This window comes from Chenopodium album, chromosome 4 (assembly GCF_948465745.1).
Source record: "Chenopodium album chromosome 4, dcCheAlbu1.1, whole genome shotgun sequence".
NCBI lineage: Eukaryota > Viridiplantae > Streptophyta > Magnoliopsida > Caryophyllales > Amaranthaceae > Chenopodium > Chenopodium album.
The window spans coordinates 63,451,031-63,479,001 of NC_137837.1; the positions used below are offsets into that span (position 1 = coordinate 63,451,031).

Genomic DNA, 27,971 nt, shown 5'->3' on the forward strand with positions numbered 1-27,971 from the left:
ACATGTCATTGTTGGATAATATTAGGTGTCTAAGGCTAGAAATCAAATCAATATAGCATTTCAAGAAGTTTAACAACGCATTTTACTCAACATGGCCCAAATAGGGCTTATATGACTTCTATGTAGCCCAATTTCTACATTACTTATCAAATGAACTATTTCTTTCTCATAACATGTCAATGTTGGGTAGTTGTATGTGTGTAAGCCCTAAAATTGTATAGGAGAGCATTTTATTAAGGTTTACGACGCTTTTTACTCAAAATGGCCCGAATATGGCCTATATGACCTTACTTTGCCCATTTCCTACATTTCTTATTAAATGAACTTTATTTATCTCATAACATGTCAATATTATCTAGTTATAGGTGTATAAGGAAAGAAATCACATCAAAAGAGCATATTAACACAAAATGGCCCTAATATGGCCCATATGACTTCTATTCAACCCATTTTCTACCTTTCTTGTGAAATAGCCTTTTTGTTTCTCATAACATGTCATTGTTGGATAATATTAGGTGTCTAAGGCTAGAAATCACATCAATATAGCATTTCAAGAAGTTTTAGGACTTACCTCATCAAGCTGTTGAGTGTCCGTACAATGAGTCACAATGTCAAGCATGAATCTCATCACATACAAAGCACAATCAAGTCCATTCTCTTGTTGTGCGCACTAGCATATGACAAACCAATCACATCAGTGAAACATAAAAAGGAAATGAGCAAATATTTACTACCATAGATTTTCAAGATAATCACAATAATATCATGTAAATTACCAACGGTGTCTTCCATGTTGGACCCTTTGGAGCACGACAATGTAGCTTCTTCATAACACTGTAGTATAAAAAAATACAATCAAATTTGATTAGTCGTATGATTACTAAATTAGTTATTATTAGCAATAATCATCACTATAGGTTGCTATATATATTTACTTTTGCAATATAGACTTCACGAGCCACTTCTCCGATGATCGAGCTGAATCAAGGTGATAAATTGTGTTAGTGGAATTACAAATCACCATGAGGCTCCAATGCTCCCTACATAAGTTCACAATAGACAAGGTAATTAATATTTAGGAGTCAACATATAATGAGGCCAAATCGATTGAATTTGACATGGTTAGACTTACTCTCTATAACATGGGGCGAATATGAACTTGTCTCCCGCACGCGTTGATTCCCTTATACTCTGTTCAACATAGTACAACACATCATGGGGGTTGCCTATGATTTTAGTAGTGGATAACTGCTCGGGGCATAACCACCCAACTTTACAAGGAGAATCAGTGTCAGTTAAGTGTTCCTGTAGTGCTCTGCGTGCATGAACATTGATTAATTTATCAGATGTAGGATAATCACCATCAATTTGAATAACTTGAAAAAAGTATAGATTATGTGGGCATTGAATTACCTCATGAATGTTTTAATGAGGGAAATGTTAAGCTTTGCACCACGTAGAAATTCCTTCACATCTTCTTTGCTGATCCATGCAATTGCATCCTCATCATAGTGGAACATTGCCTTAGGAAGTGCAACTTCCATGGGATCGACCAAATGACAAGCACGGTTGTGAAGAAAGTTCATGTCAGTAGAGAGCGATTGAAGAACAATGTCTTCAACAAGTGGAGTAGGTGGCATGGGTGAACCTTTCGAAGAGTGCAACTTCGACGATTGTTCACTCTTGGACTGTTGTTCACTTAGCTTCTTCTTAGGTTGATCAATTCTTTTAGGCTTCTCCACCCTCTTTCTCTTTGAAGTTTTGCTTCCATTGGAAATCTGAAATAGTTTGAGAAATAATAAGTTTCAACTCACAATCACTTATAATAGGCAAGTGAGTAGCCATTTCGGGTTAAAATGGCTTTTTTTGATGAATTGGACCCAAAAACTTAGAACTTGGCGATTTTTATGTAATTTCAAATGACAAACACTTATAAATATGTGATTATGAATTTTTTTGAGATGCAAGGAGTTTATAAGTTGAGAAATGAAGAAAATAGCCAAGTGAGTAGCCATTTCGGGTCAAAATGGCTTTTTTTGATGAATTGGACCCAAAAACTTAGAACTTGGCGATTTTTATGTAATTTCAAATTACAAACACTTATAAATATGTGATTATGAGTTTTTTTTGAGATGCAAGGAGTTTATAAGTTGAGAAATGAAGAAAATAGCCAAGTGAGTAGCCATTTCGGCTCAAAATGGCTTTTTTTGATGAATTGGACCAAAAAACTTAGAACTTGGCGATTTTTATGTAATTTCAAATGACAAACACTTATAAATATGTGATTATGAGTTGTTTTGAGATGCAAGGAGTTTATAAGTTGAGAAATGAAGAAAATAGCCAAGTGAGTAGCCATTTCGGCTCAAAATGGCTTTTTTTGATGAATTGGACCCAAAAACTTAGAACTTGGCGATTTTTATGTAATTTCAAATGACAAACACTTGTAAATATGTGATTATGAGTTGTTTTGAGATGCAACGAGTTTATAAGTTGAGAAATGATGAAAATAGGCAAGTAAGTAGCCATTTCGGCTCAAATGGCTACTTTTTGATGAAATGATGAAAATTGCTTAAATTTTTTATTTTATTTTTTAAAATGCAACGGAAGCCGCACCGGGACACCCGAGGGAGCCTCCCCCGCTGCCGGAACAGCGTAGGCAGCCCGTGCCGAGGCCACAGCAGCCCCGACAGGTGGCTGCCAAGGCTGTAGCAGCCACGGCAGGTGGCTGCCAGTCTGCTGCAGCCTTGGCAGCAGCCTTCCTGGGCTGCTGCTGCCTCGACAGGCGGCTGCCATGGCTGTAGCAGCACAGGCAGCACCTGCCGAGGCTGCAGCAGCCATGGCAGCCGCCTGTCGAGGCTGCAGTAGCCCAGGCAGGCTGCTGCCGAGGCTGCAGCAGTCTGGCAGCCACCTGCCGTGGCTGCTACAGCCTTGGCAGCCACCTGTCGGGGCTGCTGTGGCCTCGTTGGGGCTGCCTTTGCTATTCCGGCAGCGGGGGCGGCTCCCTCGGGTGTCCCGGTGCGGCGGAAGTTGCTTATTTTTTAAAAAAAAAAAAATTTGAACTAGGCGATTTTTATGTAATTTCAAATGACAAACACTTATAAATATGTGATTATGAGTTGTTTTGAGATGCAAGTAGTTTATAAGTTGAGAAATGAAGAAAATAGGCAAGTGAGTAGCCATTTCGGGTCAAAATGGCTTTTTTTGATGAATTGGACCCAAAAACTTAGAACTTGGCGATTTTTATGTAATTTCAAATGACAAACACTTATAAATATGTGATTATGAGTTGTTTTGAGATGCAAGGAGTTTATAAGTTGAGAAATGAAGAAAATAGCCAAGTGAGTAGCCATTTCGGGTCAAAATGGCTTTTTTTTATGAATTGGACCCAAAAACTTAGAACTTGGCGATTTTTATGTAATTTCAAATGACAAACACTTATAAATATGTGATTATGAGTTGTTTTGAGATACAAGTAGTTTATAAGTTGAGAAATGAAGAAAATAGGCAAGTGAGTAGCCATTTCGGCTCAAAGTGGCTTTAGTTTGATGAATTGGACCCAAAACCTTAGAACTTAGCGATTTTAATGTAATTTCAAATGACAAACACTTATAAATATGTGATTATGAGTTGTTTTGAGATGCAAGGAGTTTATAAGTTGAGAAATGAAGAAAATAGTCAAGTGAGTAGCTAATTTACCTCCTTATTAATCAACTTCACCCATGCACGTGGCCAATCAACGAAGCTACCTACAGCTTGCCAAAGCGCTGTTATCTCAACCTCCTCTATCGGTACGGGTAGTGGGATGTCTTCGAACCCCGCAACCACTGAATCGATCCCAACCGAGTAATGATGTGGCCCCGCCGTAGCACCCGTCGTCGGTTGGGCACTACCATACGCCACCAAACTCAACACGGTACTATTTGCATACCCCGGAGCTAGAAGTGCACACCGGGTGTCTTCCTACACAAGTATATATATAAAAAGAAGATAGTTAAATAGGACTTTTACAACAGCATAGATATAACAAAATTCATTAAGGTAGAGGGTTACAAATCACCTGTAACTCTGGAAATTCATGCGGTGTTGGATTTTCAAGCTCCCTCGAGTCCGCATGTGTAGGAGTAGGAACCTGCAACAGTACATCAATCATTGCACCTAAAATCTCAATTAACTCGGTATTTTAAAACTTTTAATAACCCAATTGATTTTACCTGAGGTGGCACATCTTCACCACGTATCTCATCTCCTCCATGTCTATCACCTTCTCCTTGTCCTTTTGGTTCAGAACATGAGTCGACCGGGGTACGAGTGAGGAACGACAAAGTCGGTAAGTTCATCAGCTTCGCCCAAGCATTCAATTCACCAACTAACTCGTTGCGTACTTGTTCCTTAATTGATGCCACCTTGGCATCCAACTCCCCCGGTGAGTTAACACTGGCTCGAGATCTACCCGATTTTGTGTATTCGGGACCCATCACCTTATTCCATCCAAGCAATGACCCTCCCGAACCTACTACTCGTCCTGGATGGTATGGCCTTCCCAAAGTCATGGTGAAAGGGTCATTCTCCACACTTGGTTCAAATTTCCCCTCCACCATCTCTTGAGTGTGCTCAAGCTATAGCATAAGGAAAAATGAGGTCAGTAAAACAGTTAATGGTTTGTACAGTGATTAGATGCAAAAGTGACTTAATTTCAACAATTCATAGGTAACTTACTAGCTTATCCGCCAGTTTTTTGGCTTCCGGACCCTTGATGAACCAATTTCCGGTTTTCTTATCAAACGAATGGAGAGAACAAAAGAAATCACCGGCACGACTCACCAATGTAGTGATCGTGGAACTAGAGGGTTCCTTCGATGCCACTAGAAGCGCTTTAGGGTATAAACCCGAAGCGGCCCACTCAGGTCTCTTTTCAGCAAAAGTCTTAGGACCCATACGATGGACGTATTCCTTCTTTTCTGCATTCGCTTGATTTTGCTCTCGAAGTTCCTACAAAACAAAAAATGTTAGTCTCATTAATACAAAAAGTGTCAAGCTATTATTCAATTGACATCAGATTTACACAAACTTACAATGGCTTTCTTTTGACTCTTCATTCTAACGAACTCTTCCCAATCATCTTTTGACACGGTCGGCCATATTTGCCACGGGAGACGGTTATCCTCTTTGGAATTCTTCTTCTTTGTTTGCACCTTCTTCTTCTTATGGATCCACCGATTAGTCAACTTAGTCTTAAAGCCTCTGAATCTTTCCCCTAATAAAGAGACAAACACCCTTTTCTTCTCGGGATCATTAGGAATAGAAAACTGCCTCTGCAAGCACAAATTAAAACCGATTATTAGTTTCTATTTAAAAACAATCATAAGGTTAAGGTATCTTAAATTGTCTAAATGTGCCAAAAACACACTTACCCTTGTATCATCCCAAAATGCTTGAATCAAACCCGGAGGTACTTGCCGCATTACAAGTGTAATGGGGATTTTCCGCGAAAATAAGCCAACTTGATTAGCATATTGTCGACGCCATTTGGGCCCGAGTTGGCCTTTGTTGTCATACTCCAAGACCATGGGACCGTCCGGTTCTTAAAGCTTCTCGTCGGACCCCTTGTTTTTCTTTCAGCCGGTGCCTTTTCCCCCCCTCCACCACCTGTGTTGTTTTCATCTTGTCCTTGGCCTTGACTTTCAGGAGTCGGGTTCTCACCAACAATCTCACATGCTGTATTTACAATGGACGGTGCAAGTTCAGCTGACATTTCAAAATCGTCAAGCCTACGCTCGAACTCATCTTGAGCCTGATCCTCTGGCTCACCCAAGTCATCCTCCTTATTCACATCATAAGGAGCATCACTATCATCGGAGTCGTCATCCTCGTACTCGTCCTCGTACTCATCATCGTCAATGTCCTCTACCAAACGAGGATCATGATCGTCCGCCATGAGATATAAGCACCTGTCAAAGCAATCATAAAACAATATTAGTGTATAGTAAAGTATATGCATGATAGTTATTATGGTTATGTAGAAGCTATTTTAGCCATTTTCACCTACTTATTATGGTCCTATAACCTTGTATATGCATGATAATGAGTACAAAATGCCAATTTCAATCTACATATGGAAAATAGGTTGTTAGAATGAATAAATGTTAGTTCATACACAAAACAAAGGAGTTGGGTTAAGTAGAAGCTATTTATGCCAGTTTCACCTACTTATGGTCCTATAACCTTGTATATGCATGATAATGAGTACACTTAGGCAATTTCAAACTACAAATATATCATTTTCGCCTACTTATGCTCCTATATACATGATAACTAAACTATATTTGCAATGAAACCATTACTAACTTTTAATCAAACTACCTCATTCTGAAATTCCTTCGTTGTGGTCTGATCGCATATAACCTGCTTCGTTGTCTATGTCATTTAGTACTCCAGGTCTAGGAACAGTGAAAGGTGCTGAATCATCAAACGCATCATATTCTTCCTCATCCTCAACATCTCCAATGCCTAGGATTCTTCTTTTGCCAGCTAGCACTATAGACCATTTTGAATCCATTGGGTCAGTTACGTAGAACACTTGCTTAGCTTGAGATGCAAGGATAAATGGTTCCGCACTATCATTCAAGTGGCCAAGATCTACAAGAGTAAAGTCCTCATGTTTGACGTTACGCCTGATATTATCAACCCACTTACACTTGAAAAGAGTAACCGTGAAGTCACAATAATCAAGCTCCCATATTTCTTGAATTCGACCATAGTATGACAACTCTGCATCGACAGGTGATTTATCCTTAGAACTTGCAAACTCCCTTGACGATGCCACAAGAGTTACACCACTGTTTTGGGTGGAGGAAGATTTCAAATCACGAGCCTCGGTCCAAAAAGTGTACCCATTGATGTCATATCCCTCAAATGAACGGACATCATCCCTAGGACCGTACGCAAGCCACCGTACTGTATCGGTCACATTAGTATCATTCAATCCACTCATTACTCGTTCATGAAACCAATCAACAAATTTCTTATTATGCAACTGCATAAGTGCCCTTTCACCTTTGGATGGAAATTCGGCACGCAAACAAGCCATGTGCTCGTCTAAATATGGGTGCACATCTGAAACATGGTGCAACACATAAAGGTGTCCTTGTAAGAACTGATCTCGGTCTGGTTACATTCGTTTCGACCCAATTGTGCCATGACCATCAAGTCTACCTTCATGTCGAGAAGTAGAAAGACCAATAGGTTGAGCAAGGGCTATGTAGTCCGCCACAAAGTTACCTATCTCCTCACCCACTGTCCCTTGCATTATACTTCCTTCAGGGTGAGCTCGGTTCCGTACTTTATCTTGTAATGTACCCATGTGTCTTTCAAAAGGGTAGCACCACCTCATGAACACTGGACCGCACAACTTAATATCACGCACCAAATGAAGAACCAGATGAACCATTATGTCAAAAAATGAGGGTGGGAAATACATCTCAAATTTGCACAAAGTCACAACCACATCAGCTTGCAAAGCATCTAGTGTACAAGGATCAAGAACTTTGCTACAAATTGTATTGAAAAACGAACAAAGGCTTGTAATCGCTTCCCTCACGTGTTTCGGTAGAATACCACGGATTGCAATCGGTATGAATACTTGCATCATAATGTGACAATCATGGGATTTCATACTTGTCAGCTTCAATTCTCCATTTAAGGTTACAAATCTTTTCATGTTAGATGAGTACCCTGATGGAACCTTAATGCCGTACAAACATGCACAAAACATACGTTTCTCTACCCTTGACAATGTATAGCAAGCCGGGGGTAAATAATTCTTTTCATCCTTCCCTTTACCCTTAACTTTCTTCTTTGACGCATCTTTGGCCTTTCCCTTTCCCTTGCTCTTCTCCTTCCCTTTTTTCGAAACACTTTCATCTTCTATTCTCGGCTCCTTTCCCTTTCTGACCTTTTCTTGAGGCCACAATTCTGGACGAATCCCCATCTCTTGCAAATCTAACTGTGCACCCTTTCCGTCCTTTGTTTTGCCTGGGATATTCATAAGCGTCCCCAAAAGAGCATCACACACATTCTTCTCTATATGCATCACATCAAGACAATGCCTAACGTCATGTTCTCTCCAGTACGACAGCTTCCAAAAGATTGATTCTTTCTTAAACAGAGCAGCTGAGACCACAATTTTTTCTGATTTTCCAAACACCGTTTGTATCCCTTTCACCCGAGCACTAATCTCAGCACCAGTCAATGGTCTAGGCGCAATATCCTCTTCCACGGTTCCATCGAAAGCCTTTTTTTGCCTACGGTACGGGTGATCACGCCTAAGGAACCTTCGAGTCCGTAGGTACACATCTTTGTGAGAATGAGTCAGGTATACGCTTGATGTGTCATCAATACATATGGGGCATGATTTTTTCCCTTTGACCTTGTACCCACACAAGTTGCCATATGCAGGGAAGTCATTCATGGTCCACATAAGGGCTGCACGCAATGTGAACATCTCGTTCTGATGAGCATCGAAAACGGAAACCCCTTCGTCCCACATTTTTCTCAAGTCGTCAATAAGCGGCGCAAGGTAAACATCTATGTCGTTTCCAGGTTGCTTAGGACCAGTTATTAGCAATGAAAGCATTACATACTTACGTTTCATGCACAGCCAAGGAGGCAAATTATAAATCACTAAAAGTACCGGCCATGTGCTGTGTTGGGTACTAAGAGTGCCAAATGGATTCATCCCGTCCGTGCACAACCCAAGCCTTAAATTTCTGACTTCATTACCAAATTCCTCAAACTTCAAATCAATATTCTTCCACTGTGGAGAGTCAGCTGGATGCTTCAGCATTCTGTTTTTCTTTCTTCCCTCTGCATGCCACCTCAAGTTTTTAGCGTCTTTTGGTATTGAGAACAGACGCTTAAACCTTGGAATAATGGGAAGATACCACAACACCTTAGCAGGAGGTCCCTCCGTGCCAGGATTGCAACTTATGCGCTTGTACCGCGACCGCTTGCATCGTGGACACTCCTGCAGTTTTTCATACTCATTTCGATACAAAATACAGTCATTAGGACATGCATGTATCTTCTTATACTCCAAACCAAAGGGACACATGAGCTTCTTTGCGTAATAATAAGACTTAGGAATTTCATTCCCATCAGGCAACATATCACTTAATGCGGTCAACAAAGAAGTGAAACTGATGTCCGTCCACCCATGCTTTGACTTAATGTTGAAAAGTGTTAGCACGGCCGATAGTTTGGAGTATTTTTTGCACCCGGGATACAAAGGCTTTTTGGAAGCCTCCGATAATAATTCAAACACTTCACCTTCAACACCTTGCAACATCTCATCCACTTGTTCATCCTCGACCTCATCCGCCTGATCTTCATCGGCTCCATCCTCACCATTATCAACAATATACTCATCATTGTCGTATTCCTCGTCCACATGAATCTCAGTGCTTCTAACACGCACATCATTCCGATCAAGATCCCCACTGTACTCTCCACTTTCTCCGTGCCAAATCCACACATGGTAAAATTGCCTAAACCCACGACATAATACATGATCTCTAATGATTTCAACACTATCGACCACATTCACACAATTACAATCAACACAAGGACAATAAAGGCCTTTGCCTCCCAGTGTGCGTTGATAAGCTAAAGCCCTCTCGCAAAACTCTTGAACCCCATTCCAAAATTCCAATGTATCGCGTCTACCATACATCCAACCACGATCCTTCTCCATTTAGTAAATTGTCTCTAAACATATATATAGCACCATATAATTATAATGTGTAAGTGCTACATATTTTATGTAAATCAAATTCAAGTACAAAACGTGAATATACCATTCATATAGTGAAAAAATGCATGTTTCCAAAGGGTCCTTATCACTCCAACCTAACCCATCCTTGAATGTCTACTCTCACTAGTGAATGTATGTCAACTTTCCAATTTTAAGGAAAATCCGGCAGCATTTCCCCCTAGTTCTCCAAGTACACGATGTAGATAATTAATTACCCACATATGTACCCAGAGAACATAGTGAGGAAATGGTAAGCCGAGATGTTCCTTAAAATCGAAAAGAAAACATACATTCACCACCTAAGTGAGAGTACACATTCAAGAACAGTCCCAACCGGGGACTATTCAAGACTTTCTCCTAATGAGAAAGCCTTGAACGGGTATCTAGGCATATGATGATGCAATTTAAGTATTCTATATATTGTTGTATTTATTTGCAATTAAACAATACACAAGTTGCAATTTCATGAATAAACTTTTATTAAATGGATGAATAGAAAGAAATATAGCTAAGTAAAGTTTAGTAGTCATACCAATATAGCAACTACCCACTTGAGCTCAATATGTAGTCCTCAAGCTAATTAAACTCTTGCTTCAATTCACAAATCTGTTAAAAAAAACACATCATTCATTGAACTAACAATTGCTAAACTAACATGTCAATTCACTAATTTATTTATAAGTTAAAACACATCATTCATTGAACTAACAATTGCTAAACTAACAAGGTTACTAATCTCTAATTTTTTCAAAATTACCCATCAAAACAACTTAAAAGTAACCATTCACCCATTCCAAAATTCATCTACTTTAGTAACAAACAAGGTTACTAATCTCAAATTAATTCAAATATACCCATCAAAACAACTTAATATTAACCATTTAAACATTCCAAAATTCAACTTATTTAATAACAAAGTTAACTAATCTCTAACTTATTCAAAATAATCCATCAAAACAACTTCAAATTAACCATTAAAAGTAAAATACCAAATTTCACCTATTTAATTAAGTACCAAGGTTAATATATTTTCTATAATTATTTCAAAAGTATCCACCAAAACACATTAAATTAACCATTAAAACATAATAAAATCCAACTAATTGAGTAACAAGGTTACTAATCTCTAATATTTTCACAATTTCCCAATTATATTCAAACCTAAAATTGAGAAAAATTATATTCAAACCTAAATTTTAATTTACTAACAATGGTTCAAAATACAAAACAAATTAATATATATAATTATATAATTGGAAAATAATGTAAAAAAAAAAAATTAAAAATAAACCTTGAACAATTAGGGCAGCAGCTAGCTAGGAGGAGACTCGGTGGTGACCCTCAGGCCGGTGGCGCGGCTCGGTGGTGGAGGAGCCTCAGGGGGGTGGCGCAGCTAGGTGGTGGAGGAGAAAATTAGGGCAGCAGCTAAGTTCATAATGGAGGAGGCGCAACAGCACTCACGGCAAATGGAGGAGGACACTCAGGCTGGTGGCGCGGCTCGGTGGTGGAGGAGCCTCAGGGGGGTGGCGCGGCTAGGTGGTGGTTTATTTTCGAAAGAGAAAGAAAGGGAAAACAGAGAGAGGAAGGATTGAACTAGGCCGGTTTTCGAAACCCCTGGTGGCCGCCGGTGAAGGTGACGGCTAGTGGTGGAGGGAGAGAGAAAAAGGATTGAAGGATAATTTCGAAACCCAGCAATGAAACAGTAAGACGGAATTGAAGAAGGAATGAAAGAGAAAGAGAAGAAAGTGAGGAAGGAGAAGAGGTAAGCTCGAGTCCGCGTTTTTTTTTTTTTTTAAAATGGGTCCGGTTCAATTGGTACCGGTTCAAACCGGTGCCAATTTAATTTTAGGCACCGGTTCAGGCCAAACCGGTGCCTTTTCTCTTCTTCTAAAATCCCGCCCATTTCTGGACCAGTTTTTGGCACCGGTTTAGCCTGAACCGGTGCCATATGGGGGGTGCCTAATGCTTTTTTTCTACTAGTGCATATTTTAGGGCTAGGATTTTCGAAAAAATTCAAAATTTAGGGTTAGGGGGTTCGAAATTTTCGAACATATTAGGGCTAAAACCGGTCATCTTCATGGCTATTTGAGCATAATTAAATCACATTTAATTGATTCCAAAAGTTTAATCTCATTAAATATAACAATTGAACCATAATTAAATTATTCTCCCTCCTAATTGAATTAAAATTGTGGACTATCAAAGAATTATAGTCAATATGCGTAAATGCAATAGGCTAACTGATACCACTGTAAGGGTTTATAGGTACTACGCAGCGGAAATAAACATGAATCATATTCATACAGTACCTAATCCCAAGATCTAATGCATAACACATAAAGAACATATAATCGTACATTTGAAGCGTGATTCCACGTGTGATCGAGCAAGAACAATGGGAGATAAAGAACCTCAAGCGTGATTCCTCTACTTGGTCCACGGGCACAGATTAAGACCTCCACTAATGCTAGTTAGTTGCAATTGAACCCTTCAATTGACCTTCTATAGAGAAGTGCGAGCAACGAACCACCATAAACCACCACGAAACACCACACGCGCCACCAAGGTGGCCGGCCGTACGGACGAGGGGAGGAGAGAGAAAGCCGTGAGTCAGAGAGAGGAATTAGGGTCTTTGGGATTGGTTGCCTTGATGTCAAAATACACTGTGTGTGAATTATGACTGTTTGCTTGCAACCCTAGGCATGGATCTTATTTATAGATCTCATCTCTAAATAAGAGCTCGTGTCAAAAGCCCAAAACCTATTCTAATCTAACTATGCTAGCCCAATCCATTTCATGATCAGTTAATTGCTCATGAGGCCCATTAATGGGCCTCTAACTTGCTTAACCCAATACCCTTGTGTGTGACCTCATAGGATCCATTCTAGCGGGCTTTGACCATTTGACTAGCCCAAAGATCATCTCTCATAGTCTAGCAACAGATGATGACGCCCCAAGAGAACGAACTTATTATCTCCATAATAGTGATCCTTGATATATCTAGTAATTGCACTTATCGAAGACACAACTCCTTCATTTATAACACTGAACGGGTAACCTTATAACTTTGACAAAGTAAACCTCATAATAGCTGGCTACATTGCGTGGCCACCGACATAAAAGAGTAAGACCCTGTTTTTTTAGCTTCCATGCAAAGCAGAGAATATCATATTTCAGCAGAGCAATGTCAGCAGGGTAGAACAAGTGTCAGCAGATTATTAATACTCAGTAGAGCAGAGCTAAGTAGGGTTCAACAGAGCCGACCAGTTCAAAACCGACCATTGCAGCTCAAGTCTAAGTTACAACATCAAAATCAACTTTCCGTATTTTAAAAATATTTTTTCTTGTATATCCCGTGCATTTTGCACAGGTACACTCTAGTAACTGATAATGTCAGAAGAAAAGTGTATACGAGTACAAACTGTAATGCAGTGGATAGTTGTCTATGTGCTCAACCTCAATCACTTCTAGTCAAAGAGGATTATAGAGTAGTAATGTTTAGGGGAAGTTAAAAAAAATTCTCTAATGGTGTTAATAATTTTACTTTATTTATTTAAACCTCACCATTAGCATTTTTAGGAAGTAAAATAAAATTTTACAAAAATGAAAAAGATATTGATGTTCAAGGCCTTGGAGGAGCTCACTATCTTCCTTTCTCTTTAATGCTGATTATGAATGTTTGTCTAACCAATATAGTGAAGAAGATGAGAAGGATACTCGTATAGTCGTATATGAGCCGAAACAATCAAAGCATTCAAATGGTATTAAGTCAAGACAGGCCCTGACATGATATGGCCTTAAAAAAAAAAAAAAAGCATGATATGATACAAACACGAGGTAGACATGATACTAATTCTCTATGATACATGTTCTATAAACTTAGTGATTACATTTACAAGCTAAGAGACCGAAAATTCTTGCGTGTGCATCAAAATCAATTCTCTATTTTTTTAGATGGATTTTTTGTAAAACGTTTTTTTTTTTTTTTTTTTTTTTTTTTTAATTAAAAAATGAGGGGTAGCTATGAATCATGATAGGATAGGTTTTTTTTTTTTTTTTTTTTTTTTTTTTTAAATTGCACTTATAATGGGTTAAAATGTTAAAGGGTATTTTAGGAAAATCAAAATTTATCAACCAAAATATCATTTCTCTTTATATAATAATAATAGATTAATGCAAACTTATTTTACTAAACTAAAACTATTTTTTTTTTTGCTAAACTAAATTTATTTTTATTAAACTTAAATTATTTTTATAGAATATTGTATTATTGTTTGGATTAGACGAAGAAAACAAAGCCTCAATACGAACTATATTATGAATAGTAAAAAAAAAAGTCAAAGTGTGTCAATCATTATGAAACAAATGAAGTATTAAAAAAATGGCAATTGGTCTTAATAGCACCAACTATAGGTTGGGTGCTGATAATAGCACAACCTTAATTGAGTGCACTCTATATCACAATCTATTAAGTTTGGTGCAGAAAAAGTCATAGATATTATCAAAGACAGGAAATTCTACATGCCTTTTAATTATAATTCACTTATTGCCCCCAAGTAGTAAAAATTAATACTTCTACTTGAATTACACCGACGTAAAAGAGGAAAAGACTAAGGGCCTGTTCACATTTACTGAACTGAACTGATTGACGCAAAACTGAACTGAACTAAACTGATTGGAGCTGAATTGAACTAAACTGAACTGAACTAAGCTGAAATGAATATTTTATGAGAGAGGGAAATTAGGAGCTGAACTGAACTGAACTGAACTGATTGGAGCTGAACTGAACTGAACTGAGCTGATTGAAGTTGAACTGAACTGAACTGATTGAAGTTGAACTGAACTGAACTGAAATTAAGTAAATGTGAACAGGCCCTAAGATCAATCCTAAAATCCTAGGCAATCACTTGGCACAGTACAAGTCATTCTTTAAATTGTAATTTGGTAAATTATGGATTTATGAAACTCAATTTCTACATTTGTATTGAATACATGCATTGGGTTACTCTTCTTTTTTTTTTTTTCATAATTTTATGAAATTAGGATATTCTTTGGTATTATGATGATTTGTTGATATGATGTGTTTTCTGAATGAATTTGCATAATTTGTGTCATGAAATTTCAATTTAAGACACTAGAAAACTTATTTTGCCAAACATAATCTATTTGATTGCAATTCATCATGAATTACAAAATATGTTAAAGAAAAGTAATTAGGGGTACGTGCTAGGTATCATAAAATAACTAAATAATTTAGGAAAAATTAAAATAAATAAAAATAAAAATAAAAAAAAGGGGGAAAAAAACTCTTTTCGATGTCATTTAACACATTTTCTGCACCAAACTTAATAGTTTGTGATGTAGATTGCACCCGGTTAAGGCTGTGCTATTCATTGCACCAAATCTATAGTTGATGCTATTGAGGCCCAATTTTGCCAAAAAAATTACAAATATGTAGAAAAAGTTAATCTCGTCCAAGTTAGGATTTTGACCGATTTATAGGTTCAGTCAGATTCCCATACTAACGCAATCCATCCCGTCTCTAAATTTTACAGGTAAAATATCAGTCTTAGTCCGATCTCATTCCATATGGTCCAAGATAGGTTGGCAAAGAGGCCTACAAAATCAGGATGCACAATATAAACTTATAAAGCCAGTTATACAAGCTGACAAGCTGTCTTTGTAGTACAAGAGTGTAGGCGCTTTCAAAACATGAAAGTATCGTAGATCTTTTTCTGTTGTCTCTCTTTCTTCCTCAAATATGAGCCCCAATTTGACTATTGAAATTGAAAGAAAATCTCAAGGTTCTTGGCCTTGTCCACTAACACCAATCACTTAACCACCACGTGTTTCTTCTTTCCCCTCTATTTTCCACCACTTTCATTCATTCTTTAATTTTAACACTCCTATTTAATAATATCCCTTTCTCTAAACCCATCCCCATCTCATACTAATTTAAATATACTTCTTTTAATTATAAAAAAGTTTTTGGCCTAAATGATGTCCCGGATCATTATATATATTAAAAATGAGCTTTTATACATAGTAATAACAATTATAGATTGTTATTATAGATTATTGTTGAATATTTATGTATAAAATTAAACATTAAATCTTCAATATTTGTGATTATAATTAAGTCTTTTAACAAAACATTTTAAGTATAAGATGTGTTATTGGAGTAGTGGTTGAAGCTAAAGTTTAATGAAATATATAATAATAAAACATTATGCAACATTTTTATCTTACAAAAATATATCCAAATTTCGCTTATTTAGTATCTTACGTGTCGTAATAATACTAATTTATCGGAATTATCGCCTACGTGACTCTATACTTGGCGAAAAATTAGAATGTCAAGTGTCAATAATGCTCGTTGCCTGCAAGACCGACTTTATATATTAGTAATGATATAATATAGATAAAATTTATAGAAGAGAGTATTTCATAGGTTTTACAATATCTAACTGTTTGACCTTTCATATTATTTATATAAGCGTATTTCTTTCATTACACTTTACTTGCAACAGTTTTGCTTCTATATATTTATATTTGTTGAAGGATTTAATTCAACCAAAAGTTTAAACTGATCGTTGAGGCCCAAAAATATTAATCTTTAGCTATTAATGTCTTAAATTAATTGAGTAAAAATCTTTCAAGTTGGTATTATAAAACTAAACATTAAGATGAGTCTAAATGTCTAATAAGATCATACTTGATTATATTTTGTTTTACATATCAATCCCTAGTTATAATAAGTTTTGATTATAGGCTACCTAAGTTCAATCTTTAATTAGTACAAATTAGATGAATCGAGTACGTTGCTTGATTATATTTTTTCTTTTGTATATATCACGATATGACTTAATAACAGAGTGTATGGATGATGCAATAATGTTGCAAGTACTATACATCCTCTGTGTTTTTTAAATGTTTTAGTTTGACCCACACCCTTTCCAATCTATATCTTTAACAAAAATGTAAGTATTTAATTAAAAAAAGTACGTAGTATAAATTATATAAAATTGATATTAAAAAACTAGCGGAGCTATAAAATTTTTATTAGGTGGGGGGGGGGGAAACTATGTAGTTATATTTTGTGCATGAAATAATACAGAGTATATCGAGATGTTAAAAAAAAAGTGTCAACGGAAGATTCGAACTTGAGATTTAAGGAACTCAAATTTTACCCAAAATCAACTAAGGTCCTGTTCTTTTGAGCTTCTGGGCAGAGCAGGGGTCAGCAGAGCAGAGCAGATTTCAGGATAGCACCACAAAGCAGAGCCGAGCCAAGCAGAGTAGAGCAGAGCAGATTTCAACATTATTATTAATACTATTGTTAATGTTATTATTATTATTATTATTATTATTGTTGTTGTTGTTGTTGTTGTTGTTGTTGTTAAGTGCATAAACGATTTAAGTGAGTGAAAACATAAATATATGTGTACCATATTTAAAATATGTGTAATAGTAGAAAGATAAAAGACAACGGTTTACTTATATTTATTTCACAAAAATTTTAAAATAAAATGATTTAATGAGTAATAATGATTTTTCTTATGAATTTATCTTAATCATATATTTTTTTACCCTAATAATAATAATATACAAAGTACTACTTGAAAACAACCTCTTTTTTTTTTTTTTTTTTTTTTTTTTTTTTTTTTTAAATCTTAAAATGTTTAGAAAGATTTGAAAAATAATTCAACTAAATGAACTAACAATCAATACCCACAGAAAATGTTTATACAAATTGTGATTCTAATATCAAATGTTTATAAAAGAAATTGTTATTAATTGTTAATATTATTATTATTTATTTTTTTGAAAGAATTGTTATAATTATAGAAATTATTATCAATAATATTATTAAATATTAATTCTTAATAGTTGAATTATTAAATATTATTATTGATAATTATTATTATGATTAATAGATATTAATTATTATTAATATTAGTAATTATTAAAATTATTTTTAATATTAGTAATTATTATAATTATTCAAAATAATAAATTATTATCATCAATACAATATTAATTATTATTATTGAATATTAATTATTATTGTTGTTATTATGAATTATTATTTGAAAATAGAGCAGAGCTGAGCAGATTTCTTTTGAGCAGAGTAGATTTGATTTGAGCAAAGCAGAGCAGAGCAGAGCAGCTCTAAAGAACGGGGCCTAAGGATCTGTTCACATTTACTAAACTGAAATGATTGAAACTGAACTGAATATTTTATTAGAAAAGGAAATTAGGAGCTAAAGTGAATTGATTGAAACTGTACTGAATGATCTGAACTGAAACTAAGATGAAGTGAATAGGCCTTAAGTTATAATACACCAATTGGTTGTTGATGCAGTGGTGATTGAGACTGCACTTGGTAGGAGAACCTGTGATCCCCCGCAATAACAATTGGGAGGAGACTAAAACCTAACCACCCAAAATCGATCCCGAGCCTGGATTAGCCCAAAGGGTGAACCAAAATCCAGGGGAGGCCAAGGCCCACCTCAGCCCCTAGTTTCGCTCCTTCATACATGATTGTGTTTAATCTTATGCATATAGCCAAAAAAAAAAATGACTTACTGTAAAATAAACAAAATTTAAAATGATACTCGTAATTAATATGTGAATAGGGTAAGAATCAAATTAAAATATGTTTGTATCCTTTGTCAAAAAAAAAAAAAAAAATTAAAATATTTAATTAAATTTTTGTTTAAAAAAAAACAGAGGAAGTGAAAAGTACTAGTTTAATTTCTTAAAAATTAAATAAAAATAAAAATACTGTAGTTTAATTAGGAAGTGTAAAGTCAAAGAATGGATGGACAAAAGAAGTAACTGAATTGAATTTAAATACTGTCCTTAAATTTACCACCAAAATATCTTTCCTCTTTAGAATTTTTTAATTAATCAAAACATCCTTTCCTTCCCATTCCATTTCTCCAAGTTTCGGTGCATTCACTGAACCCAACCAACAAAAAAAAAAAAAAAAAAAAAAAAAAAATAACAAAACTTGTTCATCACACATTTTTCTGGTTTCCAGAATCTCTCTGTAACTCCACCATTTCATTTTCTCTCTCCTAGGGTTTTGCATTAATTTGTATAATCAACCATGAAAATTCAATGTAATGTCTGTGAGACGGCCGAGGCGACCGTACTTTGCTGCGCCGATGAAGCCGCCTTGTGCCATGATTGCGATGAGAAGGTTCATGCTGCTAATAAGCTTGCTAGTAAACATCAGCGTGTTTCTTTGTCCAACTCTTCTTCTCACATGCCCAATTGCGATATTTGCCAGGTTTTTTTTTGTTCCTCTGAATCTCTGATTGATTTTTGTTGTTGTTCTTTTTATTTTTGATGGTTTGATTTGATTATTGATTCCAATTCTTTGATTTCTGCGACCTAAATTTTTTTGATGAATATTTTCCCCTAATTTTGAATTGGGTGTAGTAGAAAAATAGTTGAAAATACAGGAAGTGCTGTAAATCAGGATAATTTATTCTCTATGTTTTTCCTGATATTTTTTTGTAGTTTCCAACGCTTATTTCAAATGTAAATATATTTAATTAGGAAAAATTAGTGTAAAGTCTATGTTTAGAAAATAAGAATTGAGACGAGTTCTTTCAAAAAAAAAAAAAAAAAAACAAAAAAAAAAAAAAAAAAAAAAAAAAAGGAATTGAGACGAGTTTTTTGAGATCCCACATGTTTTTTTACGGAGTACGGAGTATTTATTAGTACTTCGTATTATATCTACGGATTAATATTTAGGCGAGGATTAATTGTCAAAGGTTTGGTTTTGTAATCGCGCCATGTTGTCAAGATAAACAAATAGTGACAAAGGAAGTATGATTAAATTAATCATTTTTGGATCATGTGTTAAGGTACAAATGACCTAGTTTGACCCTAAATAATTTGAGTCATTTGGTAAATTTATTCAAAATCACATTCGTTTGTTATGTTATTACCATATAGATGGTGTTACTATAACAAAATTATCATTCACTCCGTCCCTAAGTAATAGGGCAATAGGTGATTAAAGGGCGTTAATATAATTGGATTGGTATACGATAATTATCCTTATCAATTTAAAAACTTACATCTTTTTTGTGTCACAAGCCCACAATGTAGTTTGTATGGGTTTGGTTTTTTTTTTTTTTTAATTTTTTTATTTTTATTGAGGGTAATATGGACAAATTAGTTTTCCTGTTTAAATTTAGAAAGTTGACTGCTATTTCCAGACATTCCAAAATAGAAATGTGGCGTATATTGTTTTCGAATTGTGCAATATGTGAGGTAGTTGATGACAAAATGTCCTAATAGCACTAGTAATATTGCAGCCCCATGTTTACTCAAACCATTCAAATTTGTGAAATATTGTTTTGTTTTAGGCTGAAGTATATTGCTTTGAAAGGTAGGGATCAGATATAAAGAAGAATTATCATATTGTTGTTAAAAAAACAGATCAAGTTCTGGATGTCAAATCTTTCTTATTTACTTCCAATATCTATCTATCTATACTTCACTATTTAAAAACACAAACCACAAATTTTTCATATGACATATGGCATCACAAATTCACGAGTCACTCATTACCCCATATGCCACATGTCACCCTTAATAATGTATTAATATTTATGTTTAAGTCTTTTTGCATTCTCCAACTTGCAAATTCAAGGAAAAAAAATAAAGTGTTTCATTTCCATCATAATAAAATAAAGTTCAATTAATTAGTACACATTACATAAACATATGCATTATAATAAAAATTGTGTTTTCATGTCATATACTTTAAATATAATTTAAACTAATATGTCATTTCATATCCCACAATCTTCATACACACTCACATTTAACTAAACTCCTTCATCTTCTTTCAGAGCTCTACCCTCACTCTTTTTTTCTTTTAAGTTTTAGAAATGAAACAATACTTCGTATAAAAGCATACCTATATGTAAAAATAATTAACCCAAGTAATAACCCGTGCATTGAACGGGCTAAAAAGCTAGTTAATATAAAGTAGCAACATCAATTTGGTATTGATAATCAGCACTGTAATTCTCAAATCTGCTCTGATGTTTATGGGGATTTTCCGATTTTGAGAAGGAAGGCAATCTATGACATGACGTAGGGATGATGTGATTAGTATATCAAGAGATGTATCAGTGTATGAAAAGGATATATGGGTCTATGAAGTAAGATATTGTTGATGTCATGATGTGTACCTTAAGGGAGTCCAACCTTGGTAAATGTGATTTGCAAATATTTGGTTGCATCAGTTTTAGGTCATATGGCCTTGGCATTTGTATACTATTTTTGCTGTTTCTTTGTTTACTGCATTTCCCCTCTATACTTACTTTATTTGTTATGATGCGACATGGAATGTATTGCAGGAAACAGTTGGCTACTTCTTTTGCCTTGAAGACCGAGCTTTACTTTGCAGGAAGTGTGATATTTCCATCCACACTGCAAATGCCTTTGTCTCAACCCATCAAAGATTTCTGTTAACTGGAGTAAAAGTGGGACTTGAGCCCACGGAACCTGGTTCTTCTTCTTCTGTAGGGAAAAGTCATTCTGGAGAGAAAGTCTCAGATGGTGAAAATCGTGCTACACTAAAGAGGAGTGCTCCTGCATCAACCACCAATGAATATGCCAAAGCTGACCCTGTTCAAAGAGGAATTGAGGCAGTTATGCCATCTAAGAGGAGCATGACAAAGCTGGTGGCCAGTGAATTTCCCAAAATTCAACCTGTGCAAAGTGGTGCTCTTGAGGACATAACTCAATCTAGAATGACTGTAGCTGGTGGTTCTGCTGCAGGAACCCTGCCTCAGTGGCCCATGGATGAGTTTCTTGGACTGAATGACTTCCAATTAAATTATGGTTTCCCCGACAATGGATCATCAAAGGTATGCTTATAGTTACTTTTATCAAATATCATGCTTAACCTCATGTTTTGGCCTCTGCAAGAGCCCCCGAAGAAGATACAATGCAGGGTATCCATTGATCAGATGGACTAAAGGTTGTCTTTATTTGGGGAGAGCGTGGGTGGGAAAATAGTGATGATAATTATTACAAGGTTGGGTTTCCTGGGTTTGTTGAGGCTTGGCAGTTGGCATCATGTTGGATTATTATCCACAAGCCTAGTTTTCATCATTCTGAGTGAGTATTTGACGTTCCGGCATTACTTGGGTTGCCATAAGGATGCCCTTAGCTTGCGGTAGTGATTGAATCGATGAAAAACTAATGACTAGACAATGTGCTAAAATTTCTTTCTTATTTGCTAACGGTGTCACGTCAACGCTTAAGGTTTAGTGTGCCTTCTGTTCTTTACTATATCTCTTCAACTTCTTAATAGAAAAGACTATTCGATGGTAGATCTCACAAACCCCAGGAAGAGAGATGCTTTGTAAGAGCCCCTCCTTTGCAAGATCCCTTGGAAATCTCTTCAAAGTTTTTGCCTCGTTCTCTTATGACAACTGCCTATTGTCAATTTACAAAAGCAGCTACCTAATATAAAGTTTTTATTGTGTCTCTGTTACAAACTGCCGTCAATGTGGCCAACATCTCCCCTGCTTTTAATTATTTTCCTTTTCATTTTTCAAATTCCTTTCTATTTAAAACCCCCACACTGTTGCTTTATTAATCTTGCTCAAAATCCATCATAATTTAAGATCTAGGCAACAAATTGATTGTTGGGCTCACTATAGGTAAGTTCTCCCTTTCTTGAAGTTGTAATTACTAACTAATATATCATGTTTTTTTTTTTTTTATTTATTTATTTTTTTTTTGGATTTTTGACAAATCATGTTAGGGATTTTACATTATCGGGATTAATTTCAATTTAGGTTTTCTAATTTGTTGCAATTGTTCAATACTCCAAAAGAAGGCTTTGATTGGGGTCATTGTTTGATTATATGCTGAAGTGGTCTTTATGTCAGAGAATGAGTAATGAAGTAAGAACAGAAGAACATTTGCAACATAATAATCTTATTTACTATTCATCTCCAAACAATCACATACCACATCAATTCCTTTTATATGCTCATAAAATATAGTAAAATTTGTGAGGAAGGTCCTTTTAAGTAGACCTTTTTGTGACAAAGGCCCTTTTATAAAAAAGGTGGCACAAAAGGTCCTTATATCATGTTTAGGTTGTGAGGAGGGTCCTTTGACCATTTTTCGGCATTGACTTTGTTATTTTTATAAAAGGGCCTTTGTCACAAAAAGGTCTACTTAAAAGGACCTTCTTCACAAATTTTCCTTAAATATACTACGTACCACAATATTAAAAAATAGAACCATAACTAGAATGCACAATAGACCAGTAACCATAAATTGCAGGCAATTATCATGTCCCTATAATTAAGGAACATTACTTTAAACTCGCTCTACTGCATTAAATTAGTAAAACTATGAAGCACTTCTCTTTTATTTGTCATTCACTTCTGACCACTTGATAAGTTTTGTTGATGCAAATTATCACTTAGCATCATATCTTTGAAGCACTTCTCTCCATGCTTGATGCACTTTATCCATCTTCGTTTTTTTTTGTCCGACCTCACTTTCCATGGTGGTTTTGCTCTTCATTTATTTGATAGGTCATTGTTTCCTCTTTTTTTTTTTTTTTTTTTTTTTTTTTTTTTTTTTTTTTTCATCATTTATTTGATAGTAACCAGTGAGAATGAATAATTAAATATGAAGTTAAGAACAGTTGCTACAATATAACTTCATTACTATTCATTCTCAAATAATCACCTTTTTTTTTTTTTTTGACAAACAATTAATCACATTTATAAGCTCATACAACATACTTCATTACTAAAAATAAGCATCATAACTAGAATGTGGAATGGCCCACTAACTCAATAGCATCCACTAACACATTAACAATACTCATAAAATAATCATGTCCCTATAACTAAGGTTCATTGTCAGACTATCGACTATTGGAACTCCTTGGTCTGCCCTTTTTCACCTACCAAGAGTTCCAACGAGCAACATCCCAAATTGTGAAAGAAAGTTTCAGAAAACCGAGTGAGGGGGAAGGATTAATGATTCCAGAAAATGAGTTTAAGATCGGACGTGCAATCCTTTTGATGGTTGTTTTTTTTGTTCTCTTTCTCTTAAGTAATTCGAATCTTCCTTGCTACGGCACAACTTAAATGTTTTCAGTCCTTGGCTGTACAGACCATTAATCTCATTCATTTGTTTGAGTTCCTTTAATGGATGATATTGAGCTCCCTTCATCAACATCCCTGAAACTCTTTTATCTTAGGCCATTAAAGGATCCCATACCAACCCTGCAGTAAATGAAGAAAAGTTGTACTTTGATTCCTAATCGGCTGATCCAAACCTCAATGAGCAAGTTGTATTTAACTGGAATCCTCCTTTAAATTCTGGCTTTGTTAGCATACTATACTTAGCAAGCTTCTTGGCCATGATCAAGCGTATAAAGAATCTGGTCAAACAAGTACTACATTTTAAAGAAATATTCTGCAGGCTATTTTAGGAAAATTCCCTCAGTTTTACACAGCTTCTAGATAAAGAAATTACTATGCTCCAACACTGAACTCAAAGTTTTTGCTGTGTTAGCTTATCTGCCTGCGATGATATGTAGTATGTCCTTTTCCTTGGGTAATTGCCCCTGGACATCTGTTGAGCCAATATTGCTGTCTAGTCATGGACCTGCCATATTAAAAGAAATTTTTGAGGGTGAGGTGATATACCCATAAGCTAAATATGAAACCTTATTATAAAGATACAAATCATAACATTCACAGCACCTGATACATTGCTAACAGCCTAACACATTATTATGAGTAACTAAATCTCTTAAATTTTACAATTGCTCTGATATCTGTAAGAAAGCCCTCCAACTTTGAAGAATTGGACCTGATAAGTTATCTTAACTTTCTTGGTAGGTAAACCATGCCTTAGGTCTTCTGACATATATATATATAGGCTCTACACGTACTTTTGCATACATTAGTTTTGGTATTCTTGGACTATTGCTGGAGGTTTATCTGTGTTCTGTCTAAATTTTACTCTCAAATTGGCAACTCTTTTTACTCTTCATTTCCTTCAGCATTCAGCATTCAGCATAATCTGTTCTCTTTTTGACAGGCTGACAGTGGCAAGCTTGGAGACTCCGACTCTTCAATTCTAAGGTCCATAGAAGATGATTTGGATAGCGATGATCGGTTGGGCCAGGTTCCAGATGTTTCTTGGACAGTGCCCCAGGTGCCATCACCACCCACTGCGTCAGGACTGTATTGGCCTAAATCGTCTCAGCACATGGTTGACAATGCTGTGTTTGTGCCCGATATATGCTGGCCACAGGGGCCAAATTACTTCCAGTAAACGCCGGGATGGTAAAAATGCAGTGCTAGCCAATCTATTTAGGTTTATTACTATTTAAATCTAGCAGGTCGACCTAGTGGTTTAGGTATCAACATAGTTTAGTGTAATATTCTTGTGGTGTACTCAAATGTGCTAGGGATTTGTTAATTTTTCAAAAAATGTCTGATGATGGTTGGGACTTCACAATATGATGTATCTTTATAATAACTTATTCATAAGGGGGAAAAAAAATATAGAATCTGTATTCGAAGTGGGGAAAGTAAATACGCCACAAGACTGGAAAGACCTGTTAATATTGTGAGAACAATTTTATTTTTTCGCTTTATGTTTTTTATTTTATTTTTCGAGCAAATTTCACTTTAAGTCATTCTGTTCAAATTTGTATTACAAATTTATTTACTATTAGGTTATCCTTGTACGATGCACGATTAGAATTAATCTTTCTTATAAGCATCAAACATATTAGATATGTCAAATTATAATTTAGGAGAGAAATTAGGTTAAGTCCCGTGCCATGTACAATAATTTAATTACATTATATTTTAAAAAATTAATATAAAAATAACATGGATAAAATACAATAACATACTTTGCATATGTATATATATTCTTTTTTGGCATATATAGTGAAACCATTGTTAATTAAAGATGGCACCAGGCCAGCCCGAAGCCCAGCATGAAAAAAAATGACACGACATGGGCACGAAAAAAGCACGGCTCAGTACTGTGTGTGTGGGTCGCGCTTGGACTACCTTTATTTGGGAAAAGCATGATAAAGTGCGGGACGACAAGCCGTGACACGACAAAGCATGCTAAAATCAATGCAAATTTGATAAGGTACGCAAGCCCGGCACGGTGGCACATGAGCCTGGGTTGAGCACGGGCCAACTTTTTTGAGAACTTCGGTCGGGCACGGCATGACAAAAAAGCTCGTAGGCCGTGTCATGGGTCGGGCCTAACTAATCTTATAGCACGTGGGTCTGGCACGAGACGCGACCTAGAGCCATCTTACAATTAAGTATTACTAAATCAAAATATGTTGACATCATTTTTCTCCTAAATTTGTACACATGTCGGTTTCTCATAAAAAATTTGCCACCTAAATACTTTAATGACATCATTTTAAAATTTTTATTTTTTTGAAAGGAAAGCTACTTTTTTATTTTATTTTATTTTATTTTTTTATTTGTCTTTAAAATTGTTTCAAATAGATACTTTTACACACTACTATGCAACCTATTAATCGTTAGTAGCTAAAATAATTTTGACCATCATATTAATAAATGTTCTCTTCCTATTCTTGATCCCCTTTCTCTTCCATTACTGTCATTTGGTCACTATCATATATATATTTTAATGGTAGCTAACTAGGATAATAAATTTTAATGGTAGTCAAGTAGGGATTTTTTTTTTCCCCAAGTTTTTAGAGAACCAAGTAGGATAATTAAATACGAGATTGTTAATTTCTTTTAGAATTAAATAATTTAAATGACGCGTAAACAAAATTGACAAATGAGATTTCCCACTTTAAATTAATTAAATATAAAATATTATCTTTTGATATTAGGAATTTTATCTAAATATAACAAATTTTAGCACATAAATATACGTGTAAAAAAATTATTTACAAAAATTCAAACAAACCGTGCATCGCACGCCTTCATCTATTACAGATTAATATTTCACTTCCTCTCTTCTCTTGTTATTCTTGCAATTGAATTATAATTCCTTACAAATTTATTTCTTGGTTCGTTATTTTTTCTAGGATTCCAATCTTTTTAGGGTTTGATTTTCAATTTCCCAATCCTGAATTAGAATTTTATTATTCTTCTTTCTTTCTTAATTGTTTGATCCTTGTTCCATCTATCTATACTTATTATTTAAAAAATATTAATTATTTTTATATCATTTATATGCCACATGTCATCACAAATCACTCATATGTCACATGTCACCTCTCTTAGTTTATCTTAGCTTTATGCATTCCGTAACTTACAAATTCTTAAATGAACCTGGTTCACACTAATTTATTGTGGACCACTAACATTAAAGACAATATGATTGTTTATTATAAAATAAAAAAAAGCTCACACTACTACAAAAACAAGAATAAGAAACGCGCCCTATAGAACGGTTAACTAGGGTAGGCGTTTTGTAAAACTAAATAAAACGCTTTTCTCTTGTAGGCGTTTTGTAAAAAAGGAATATAGAACAATTATCACACCTAACCGCTCTTTATTTTTTTAAGCTATTTAAAAAAATTAAAAGTGGATTAAGATATTTAAGAATAGAGAATAGTTAGCTCACCTAACCGTTCTATATTCTTAAGCAAATATTAGAAAATCCAGCTCTTTTCCATTGAAGTACACGTTTCACACCCTTTTTTCAAATTTTAAATTCATTTTCTTCTTTAATAAATATAAACCCTAGCTTCTCTCATCCTTTCTCTAGCTAGCCGTCATACAAGTATATAACATACACTTTGATTTAATGTTCTACTTTTTCTTCACCTTATCATCTTCCTACCTTCAAATTTCTAAGATGAATTATCCATAATTGTCAATGTGGGTAAAATATATCTATTAATTTACATAAGTAGAAATGTCGACAACCATATTACGAGATCATCATCGTTATAATCCAATCCATATGTAGAGCACGCTTCACCAAATTAACAGCAGCGATTTCGACATTAAAAATTTGTGGTTAGAATGGGCAGAAGGTGAACGAACTATGTGGCACTGGTTTGTTATTTTTTGTTTTCTAGATCTAAGTTTTTGTTGGTTTTATTTTTCATTTTTATCAA

At 35.2% G+C, this 27,971-nt stretch overlaps 1 protein-coding gene across 1 annotated transcript; it reads left to right on the top strand.

Annotated features, from left to right (window-relative positions):
- The first annotated feature begins 18,707 nt into the window (after window positions 1–18,707).
- On the top strand, window positions 18,708–25,522 carry LOC145629187 (B-box zinc finger protein 22-like). The gene is made up of 3 exons (XM_081681727.1): window positions 18,708–19,106; window positions 21,199–21,711; window positions 24,929–25,522. Exons 1-3 carry the CDS (start codon window positions 18,924–18,926, stop codon window positions 25,163–25,165), a joined length of 933 nt encoding a protein of 310 aa, XP_081537853.1. The 5' UTR covers window positions 18,708–18,923; the 3' UTR covers window positions 25,166–25,522.
- The last annotated feature ends 2,449 nt before the right edge of the window (window positions 25,523–27,971 follow it).

Bases quoted from the DNA above. Each gene is read 5' to 3' on its own strand.
- LOC145629187 (XM_081681727.1), top strand. From the start codon at position 18,924: ATGAAAATTCAATGTAATGTCTGTGAGACGGCCGAGGCGACCGTACTT. The intron at 19,107-21,198 runs GTTTTTTTTTGT...AATGTATTGCAG, and splicing joins CCAATTGCGATATTTGCCAG to GAAACAGTTGGCTACTTCTT. The intron at 21,712-24,928 runs GTATGCTTATAG...TCTTTTTGACAG, and splicing joins CCGACAATGGATCATCAAAG to GCTGACAGTGGCAAGCTTGG.